The sequence below is a fragment of the Ipomoea nil genome, unplaced genomic scaffold, assembly GCF_001879475.1.
Source record: "Ipomoea nil cultivar Tokyo-kokei standard unplaced genomic scaffold, Asagao_1.1 scaffold0302, whole genome shotgun sequence".
Lineage (NCBI taxonomy): Eukaryota > Viridiplantae > Streptophyta > Magnoliopsida > Solanales > Convolvulaceae > Ipomoea > Ipomoea nil.
Genome location: NW_017616730.1, coordinates 3268034 through 3277861, shown reverse-complemented (window position 1 = coordinate 3277861; position 9828 = coordinate 3268034). Strand labels below are relative to the sequence as shown.

At 34.1% G+C, this 9828-nt stretch overlaps 1 protein-coding gene across 3 annotated transcripts; it reads right to left on the bottom strand.

The window, feature by feature from the left end:
* Positions 1–73: 73 nt before the first annotated feature.
* Positions 74–3699, bottom strand: LOC109163201 (probable inactive receptor-like protein kinase At3g56050). Of its 3 annotated transcripts, none has more exons than XM_019311971.1 (10): positions 3488–3699; positions 3093–3210; positions 2868–3009; positions 2714–2785; positions 2494–2637; positions 2273–2395; positions 1521–2089; positions 1243–1433; positions 1026–1158; positions 338–939 (listed from the first exon to the last, which is right to left on the bottom strand). In XM_019311971.1, the coding sequence occupies exons 2-10, from the start codon at positions 3205–3207 to the stop codon at positions 353–355; spliced, it is 2076 nt and encodes a 691-aa protein (XP_019167516.1). In that variant the 5' UTR covers positions 3208–3210; positions 3488–3699; the 3' UTR covers positions 338–352. The 3 variants fall into 3 exon arrangements, with proteins under 3 accessions (XP_019167524.1, XP_019167516.1, XP_019167508.1); XM_019311963.1 differs by having other exon boundaries at positions 3093–3242; positions 3488–3654; XM_019311979.1 differs by lacking the exon at positions 3488–3699 and having other exon boundaries at positions 74–939; positions 3093–3476.
* Between the last annotated feature and the right edge of the window lie 6129 nt (positions 3700–9828).

Below are 9828 nucleotides of genomic sequence, written 5' to 3'. Positions count from 1 at the left end.
TACTAAGTCAAAAGTTTGACCAACATAGCTGAGGTTGTCCTTATGTATGATATTTGTTTAGTGGAAAGCTTGAAGAAGAAAAATTAATGGCATTGGTTACATTGCAGAGAATTCTATATAGACAGCACACTGAGATACAGATGGTAAAGAACCCATTACAGATACATATATATATACATAACAGGTTAAAGAATCAATCAATCAGCACCATTCTTGAATCTTGATGGAGTCAAGTTGGCAGGGGAGGGAAATCAAAAGGTTAAAAATAATAGTAACAGTAATAATAACAATAAGAATGACAACATGCGTCTGGAGATTGGTTAAGGTGAGTTTTGCTGTAATTTAAACCGTCTTAGATTGAATCTGTGGATAAAATCTCGAGCTCAGCCCACCAAAGAGGCGAAGTTTTTGGCATTGCACCATCGGGACCCATAGCTGTGATCTCCTTCAACCTGGAAACAACCTCCTTCACACCTGGTCTTTGTGTTGGGTCTGAGAGGATGCAATCTTTCATCAGAGCAAACAGTTTCTCGAGCTCTTTCTCCCCGTACGATTTCAGTGTAGGATCCACCATTTCTGTGTGGGGCTTCTCTTCCTTCAAGCAGATTGTTACCCAGTTTTCAAGGGAGCCATTCCCATCAGAATATGGAAGAAGCTTACCAGTAATCATCTCAAATAGTATCAACCCAAAGCTAAAAATGCAGTCTTCATCTTCATCTTCATCAGGTGATGGAAGATCTGATTCCCCTTTCTTTGCTTCATTCCAGAAGTTGAAATCTGATAACTTTGCTGCATAGTCTTCTGTTAGGTAAACAGAAGAAGATTGCAGGTTTCTGTGAAGTATGGGAGGGTTAAGCTGGTACATATACTCGAGGCAGTAAGCAATGCCCATGGCTATTCGCAACCGCATTGACCAATCCAAGTGCTCTGATTCCTTAACTGCAGACCAGACACCCAGGATTCACATTAGTTGAGGTTTGTCAAACATATGACAGAAACATGGGAATTAACAGACAATAACTTACTATGCAGATGTTCGAAGAGTGTCCCATTCGGGGCGTACTCAAACACCATCATCCTTGTGAAGGGACCTTCCTCTTTGCAATATCCAATAAGGTTCACAAAGTTCTTGTGGTTTATTTTCGATAAGGTGTCGATCTGAAAAACAAAACAAACGTAATGAAATTTCAGCAGTTTATAACTTCAAAATCATTTCAAGAATACTCGGGCTACTTGACATGCCTTGTTTCTGAACTGAGTTTCCAAATTCTCCGACCAATCTCCACCCGACTTTGCAGCAGTTGCTGTCACTGCTATTTCAACGCCACTCGAAAGGGTGCCTTTGTAAACTGTGCCATTCGGGAGAGAGCCAATTATGTTACTGAAATCTTCACAGGCCGTCTCAAGTTCTGATCTTTGGAGCTTTGGCACACCTGCAACATAAGAAATCGATCAAGATTTGATTTCTAGAGATAATCCTAATACGTTTTTTTTTTTTGTGGGTAGCGAGAAGAACTAACCTGTAACAAATGCTTTCTGCAGCTGTCCACTAAGCCCCGTTGCCCATGGTTTAACAGTAACAACCTTATTATTTCGGCAAAAGAAATACATAAGGGATCCAATGACTACTAGCACAATTGCCCCAGCTATACCACCTAATACATAAACCATATAATGTCTGAATTTTTTTGCATCTTCTGGAGCTTCACTCGGGGAAGGAGAGGGAGGAAGTGAGACAGGAGAGGTGTGCTGTGGCCTGGAAACAACTTCTGAATCTACAGAAGGCTTTGGAGCTGGAGATTTTGGAAACGAAGGAGCGGGTGAAGGGATGGAGGGAGATTCAGACATGGGGATCGAGGGAGGAACTGATATAGATGATAACGGTGCTGCAACGGGGGATGAAAATGGAGCTGCAGAAAAGGATGGCTGTGGCGATGGAGATGGAGATGGAGATGGAGATGGAGATGGAGATAACGAGAAGGAAGATGTTGGGGGTGATCTCGAATTCCTTCTACCCCGTGTAGATCTCTTATTTCTTGTAGCCTGCAAAAGCCTGCGAAAACCTTGGTCCCCGGGTTTCCTATCTTCCCTGTTGAACATTACAATCCACAAAAACATTCAGACAATCAAAATTCTCATGAAGATGAGCCATTTCATGTAATCTACCATTCAATCAACCTCTGAAAATTAAACTTTTCTGGGTATAACTAGCAATGAACTCAAAGAATCGAGGCTCAGAAAGGGTTTCTGAAAACCAATCTACATCACTCACCAGAAACTAGCCTTTTTAGCAGCACCACTTAGAAGGTTTTCATCCACTTGAGACTCAGAAAGGATTCCAAGTTCATGAATTTCGGGCACTGTGCTTCCAATATATTTGTTGTTATCCAACAAACTGCAAATGATAACCACGAAGCTCGAGTTAAATAAAACCATCAACACATATATAACCTTGAATACTACCTTAATTAGCTCCTCGAAGAATCAACTCACAGGATTGACAAGGAGAAGTTATTGCCAAGATCTATGGGAAATTGGCCACTGAAGTTATTATGCCCCAAATCCAACACTTCCAGTGCCCTCAGTTCTCCAATATCTTTTGGAATGATTCCAGTAAATGAATTGTTGCGTAAAATTCTGCAGATATGAGTTAAGAATCAGATTGACTGCATAACTAATCTAATCTAACTTCTTTTTCTGAAGATATCCTTACATGACTTGAATATATGTGAGCTTTGAAAGCTCAGGTGCCAAAGTTCCTCCAAGCTGAAGATCTCTCAAATTTCTGCAGTTATTATAAACATATGATCAGGGAGGGACAAGAAAACATCATTCAAAAGGATCATCGTATCAGAGGAATCACTCACAACGTTACAACTTTCCCATCCGAACATTCAACCCCAAACCAGCAACATGGATTCAAATCCCCATCGCCATTATACTTCCAGCTTGAAAGCGCACCAAACGGATCTTCAATCACTCTTTCCTTAAACCTCAACAGCGCCAATCCTGAAATAATCAACGTTCAAATACACTTCATCAAATCAAATCCCTTCCTAAAACTACAAACAATTTAAGATTCCGGACCAAACCTTCGCTGTTGGGCGACCAACACAAACCCAGATTATGATGAAAAACGCAGAACAGTACAAACGTTGTTGCTAAACGAAGCTCGAAACAGCTCATCCATCTCCGTTTTACATCCATTTTCTTACCATAACAGCACAAATTCAAACGAACAGCTTACAAAAATCAGCAAAAACCAAAAAAAAATGAAGAATTTCTGCTTTGGCTAAAATATAATATACAGTAGTAATACTATTTCAACGGAATATAATAAGGTGGTGGATCAAATGAGAACAAAAGTGATTAAAGAAACATATATGAATACAATGGAAACGAGTGGGGTTTGTAAAAGTGCAAGCTATTATGGCCGAGTAGTGAAGAAAACGCGTCGGAAAAATCGGTGAGATTGAAGGAAACTTACTGGAAGGTGGCGAGGAGAGATAAAATATTTAGAGGTGAATGCAAGTGGGCGATGAATTAATCGGCGATGAGAGTGGAAGAGAAGCTTGAGAATCGGTGGGATTTTTGTTTGAATATCATTGGACGCAGTGGCAGCTCCCCTGTCTCCATGGATACATCTCTGATTCTTCTTCACTTTCCGTCGTCTTCTTATAATGGCGCCGCCGTCCGAGATCCCAGTATGGAAACCACGTGCCTCTCACGTGCTCAAAACATTCTCCATGTTTTATGTAGGATGTTTTTGTCCAACATAAATTATGTTGTGTTTGGAAACTCGAAAAATAAGAGTTCTACTACATAGACTCTCAAAATTCTACTCCTCACTTATACTTCTTGAGTTGGCAAATCAGGGTTGGTTATTTTCATCATGTGGGTCCACAGAAAAATGTCAACATCAAGAACATGTAAGAGAGAGTACAAGTTGGGAGTTTAAATGAGAGTACACCAAGTATTTTTCGAAAAATAATATCTAATGTTCGATAACGAGAAAAATGATGGTCAATCAAAATTGATTTCCGATCAAAAGAAAAATAAATTTATTTTTTCAAAAAAATAAACAAAATCTCAAAAATTCAAAGTAATTTTTTCCAATTCTCCATCTTCTTTTTTGGTTTTCGTGAAAATTAAAAATCTAGTTCTCGGCAAAAATCAAACTAACTGATTTCCCAGTAGTAACTATTTATTTACAAGTATTACTATTTTCTTTATAGTAAAAATCTCGTCTAATATCTAGAGTATTAAATCCAATGAACTAAATACAAATTAAATACTCATAAGATTTTTTCTACAGTAGACTATTTCAATATTCGAGAAAATATCATTTATTTTATACAATATACAAAAAGCAAGTGTTAAATCATATGTAAAATTTCTTGATGATAGTAATAAACATTTGTGGATTAGTTGTATGGTGGTTCTGGTGGAATAATATATATGTATATGCTGATGAAATTAGCCCAAATTAGTTGACCATAAGTTGTTTGACCTGACTCACTCTCATAATTACTGCTCCAATAATATTATGGTGAAAAGAATAATATTATTTGCATGGACTTTTTATATTAAATATTATATTATATCTTCATAAACTACCATTATGGTCAACTAATGACAACATGACCAATTCACTATAAAATGGATAAAATAGCTGCTCCAATTATACCATTCTCAGTTTCTCATGCACCAAGATTTAGCTTCTGATTAAAATTGAAGTAAAGAAAAATAAGTTATCCAACTATTAAGTGAAAATCCGTGACCTGTTATGCTGCTCAATCACAAAGTTTTTGACTATAATTAGGTAATTAAACTATTATTTGTAGTGTATTACATGTTATTTTAATTTGTTTTGAATGTTGATTTTAATTGTATTTAAATATGTATACTCATTTTTAGTATACTACTTAAAAATTAACCTATATTACATTAAAAAATGAATCTTTAGTATATTAAGATAGATATTTATATCCCTATGACATTAGTACAGTGGATGCAAAGCATCACTTAAAGTTTGCTTCTAGCAACAAGGTAAGAGTTTGATTATTGCCATGAATATTGAAAATTTCGGTTTAAGTTCGATTTTTTTGTGTGCAGAAGTATATACGTAATTTAATGTCTAATCTTGAAACTAGATTGATTCAATTTACATCTTCATGGACCAGCTTGTAAAGCACGATTAACAATATAACTTGGCAATAATTGGCATCATTATTATTTTTATTATCTGATCTATGATGAATTTGTCTTAACTACTTTACTTGGACCTTGTATTTCTCTCCTCTCTCTTTTTTTCCCCTTTCAAACATCTTGTATTTTTTAATACATCCATATAAATATTTTTAAAGAATATATTAAATTAATAACGTTCACATGCTCCCATTTGAACGAACATGCATGTAATATGAATAGTGAATACTTTGAACAAATCTAGGCATTCCAAAGATAGATCTCATTGTTTTTATATCTCAAACGTTGAGAGTACGTGAATCCCATTTTTTAAGAGAAATTACAAAAGTTATTTAGAACTAATTACATGAAAAATTTACAAGAATATATAATGCTAGAGTGGACTAAAAATGGGGCAACTAACCCCATCAAGTTAATTGGATAGTTGACTTGATAATTACAAAGTTCAAAGTTTAACTTTCCGTGAGATCAGAGCTATCTATTGACTTTCTTGATTTGAACTGATCAATTATGAGTAATCTATGTCAACTCTTTTTGTGGTTATTTGCCAACTACAGTCACACGACGATTTTTTTTATAGTCTAAATTAAAAAACCCTTGTGATCTTTTTTTGAGCTAGACTCACAAAGGGGCAAGGTAGTCTACATTGGCTAAATAAGAGAAAAATTAAAGATGATGTGATGCTTCAATATTCCCACTAGGCACTAGGGATGTTATAATGGAGTTTTTTTTTTTTTTTTTTTTTTTTTTTTTAATGGAGTATAATACATAAAACTTTTTAAAATATAAAGGTTCATGATTTTGACAAATCTTGAAACAAAAGAAAGGGAGGGTGAAAGTAGAGAAGGGTGACAACGATGGTGAGTCCATTGATTGGTATAGTGTTAATTAATTGATTAATTAAGGACAAAGGAATACGATGGTTGATTAATCCTTTAACCAGTTGCATGGATACACTTGCTTTTTGGTTTTGTCTGCAAGCTTGATTGATGATGTGATGAAGCTCTTCTAACCTGATCTTCCCTCAAATTATATGAAAAATCCCTACATATTTCAATTTCTATATGATAGAATTATAGGATAGTTCAATTAGCCCAATAATCAAAACAATAAAATTTTGTATTGATTGACTGGGGAAGTTGTTGATCGGTTGATAAGATGAACTTATGGGAAAGTCTACACCTAAAAGGTTACTAGGCTGGTTATAAGGATTGCAGGTTGGCACGTTGTCTAATTGGGATAGTTGAATAGACTAATGGATCGACTGCTTCATCCCTCCCGTCCGCATGATCCCACTTGCCGCTAGTGATTATGACTTAGACCAATCGTTATGCTGTGCATCCGTACCATGCATGGTGCATCCGGATGCAAAAACGACGTCGTTTTGACGTCTAACTTAAAAAAAAAAAAATCAGAATTGAATAACTACACATCCATAATTTCATAATTATACATCCAGAATTACATAACTACACATCTATAATTTCATAACTACAAATTCATAATTGCATAACTACACATCTATAACTTCATAAGTATACATTCATAATTGCATAACTACACATCCAAAACTTCATAACTATAAATCCAGAATTGCATAACTACACATCCATAACTTCATAACTATAAATCCAGAATTGCATAACTACACATCCATAACTTCATAACTATATATCCACAATTGCATAACTATACATCCAGAATTGCATAACTATACATCCAGAATTTCATAACTAAAAATCCAGAATGAATGAACTAAAAAAATAAATAACATAATGTTGTTGCTTGGAATCGAAACTGATTTTTTTAAAGTAGGACGTGCGTTTTGATGCAAAACGACGTCCTTTTTGCATCCGTATGCACCATGTATGGTACATACGGATGCACAGCATAATTTGCCGACTTAGATAGACGTACTTATTGTAATAAAATATAATGTACATAACTAAACTAATTCTGTTCATGAATTATAGTATACAAATAATTAGTTGCTGTTCCATACTTCCATATTGTAGTGGTATATGATAATTTTGTATTATAGAAATGTATGTAGGGATTAATTTAATGAAGTAGCTAGATAGAGGAAAGGTCACGGGCCAATTCTTGCAGCTGCTGCCAATGACATAAGACATTGCATGGGCCAATATAATTGACCATTCACCTCTCCAAACCAATACCTAGTCTTAGCCATTTGTTTATAAGCTAGGTTGCCGTCACATACTCACATATATGATTATTATATTTTTTAAAATTAATATATTTAACTTACCATTTGAACATGAGAAGTTTATTATTGTAAAAAGGACACCATACCCTCCGATCCTCTTCTTGAATCCACTTAAGCTAAGTGTGAAAACCATGCCTGACCTTAAAAATGGCAACGTTTGAACTCTGTTCTTTTATGGGGAAGATAATCCTTCCTTGTCTTTTTATCACTTGCATCTCACCCGGCCCCATCCATATCCAATTTGGTTTTGGTTCGCCTGTCCACATCAACCATACTAAATCTCGAAGAACACTTCTTGCAGGTTCAACCTCACAAAATATCACATACTGACAAAGAGTCTCAGCGTTTTGGTCTAGTGAATAAGAAATCCTATTTAAAACTTGTTTCTAATGATATGATGAGTTCGATTTGTAACAAATTTAGATTTAAATTGGGTTTCTTGTGTACAAACATGTATAATTTAGTTACAGTTCCGAAATTATATTATTTCAATTTACTTTTTTATGTGTCTATAGGTAGGTTCGTGGGGTCTATGATATAATTTAGTGAAATTGAAAATTTTGAGTTATAAAAAATTTATTAGAGGTAATATATTCCTATTTACTTCCTACATTTTACGTAGAATTTGTCATGTAATGGCAGGAGATGGCGTGGTTGAAAGTTGTTGGCTAGCCGCAATTTAAGATTTTGTAAGTATAAATCCATGATAAACAATTTTAAATTTGTGTAGTCTAACATGTTATCGGCTTATGATAAACAATTTAAGCAATACCCATGATTTGGGATTTAAAAAAAAAAAAAAAAAAAAAGGTTTTAGCTTCAACCTAATTTTTATTTTATTAAAAAAAAATGTTAATAACGTTAGGATCAAATTGTGTAAATTTGTTGACGGATTTTTTAAATTTGAGGTATTAAAATTTAAAAATATAAGAGCATACTCATCAGTTATGCATTTTACACGATTTTTGAAGTGTCACTAGGAAAGAGAAGAAGGAAAAAGAAAAAAAAAATAAAAGGAGGTCTGACGCTGAAAAAAAAAAAAAAAAAAAAAAAAAAAAACCAGCAAAGGACACACGCCCGCCTACATCTCCAACACGCGAAGAAAAGCAGTATGCTTTGTTTACATTTCTCAATCAGTGGACCCCATAAAAGTTTTGCACTTGCAGGCAAAAAATACACCAAAAACTCATCTCCCATTTGTACAAAAACTACACATTTAGTTTTAACTATTCCAAGAATCATAAAAAATACAATATTATAGATTGTCGAATAATAAAGTAAGTGCGCGCACACACACACACAATTTTGGTAGTCCTAATGAGATCTACAAAGACATCCTAAAGACACAAAACTGAAAGACATTTCTCCATTCAAAATATATTATTAGGCCTGAAATCATGTTTGGGCTGTAGCAAGTCTATTTCAGTTCAAAGCATAAACCCATCAATTAGGCTTACATAAACGGAAAAGTGGCCCAATATTAATGGGCCTGAATACCTTAGTGGATCACAAACATCAAGAGTGCTATATGTGTGGGCTGTCTGAAAAATAAGCCCATCAAACTATTTGAGGATAGAAAATGCAAATTATTCCGTCGACTCGGGTCCACCTTGCAAGGTAAGGTGGACCCAGGTCCAACGAACACACAATGTTAACATATATGTAATTGATTACCTTATGTGAATTTGAAATGGTAACTGATTATTGAAATGTCATCACACTACATGGTAGTTGGCAATTTTATAACATATTAATCACAAATTATATCATGAACCAAAGTTCATATTACACGATGAATCTTGGGACAAAAAACCTCATTAACCGTGTCAATCATTGCATCATGTTTAGTAACATTTTCATATACTATGTTCATAAATTATTCTATATGTTCATAAATCTAAACTTTAATTCACATAAACATGTATATCATATCTATTCATTTACTTTGTAGTAAGTATATAATGTTCCTTCTATATGTTCATAAAAACAAATCTTATTCTACATAAACATTACACTACATGCGCATCAAATTTTAATAACATTTATCCTATGTTACATTCATAATATTTGTTCTATATTATTATAAATCAAAACCTTAAAGTGAACAAACACTAAAATATAAGTACATTATATATATTTCTATTCACTCTATAGCAAGTCCATAAGCTAGATATCTTGTGGTTAACATAATTGTGACTTTCTCAAATAGGAAGTTACAGCCTTACAGGTTTATAAAAAATTTAACATTAATTAGATAAATTGGAACAACCAAATATGACAATCCTAGTAAAGTAGTGACATTAAATATGATAAACTTTATAAATTATGGACTAAATATGTGATGACAATCATGTGCGTTATTACAAAACCACAAGACAGAAGTGACATTTGTA

Excerpts from the sequence above, each read along its gene's own strand:
- LOC109163201 (XM_019311971.1), bottom strand. The coding sequence starts at position 3,207 with ATGGATGTAAAACGGAGATGGATGAGCTGTTTCGAGCTTCGTTTAGCA. Across the intron at positions 3,010-3,092 it reads TTGGTCGCCCAACAGCGAAG|GATTGGCGCTGTTGAGGTTT; the intron begins GTTTGGTCCGGA and ends TGATTATTTCAG. Across the intron at positions 2,786-2,867 it reads GATGGGAAAGTTGTAACGTT|AAATTTGAGAGATCTTCAGC; the intron begins GTGAGTGATTCC and ends TAATAACTGCAG.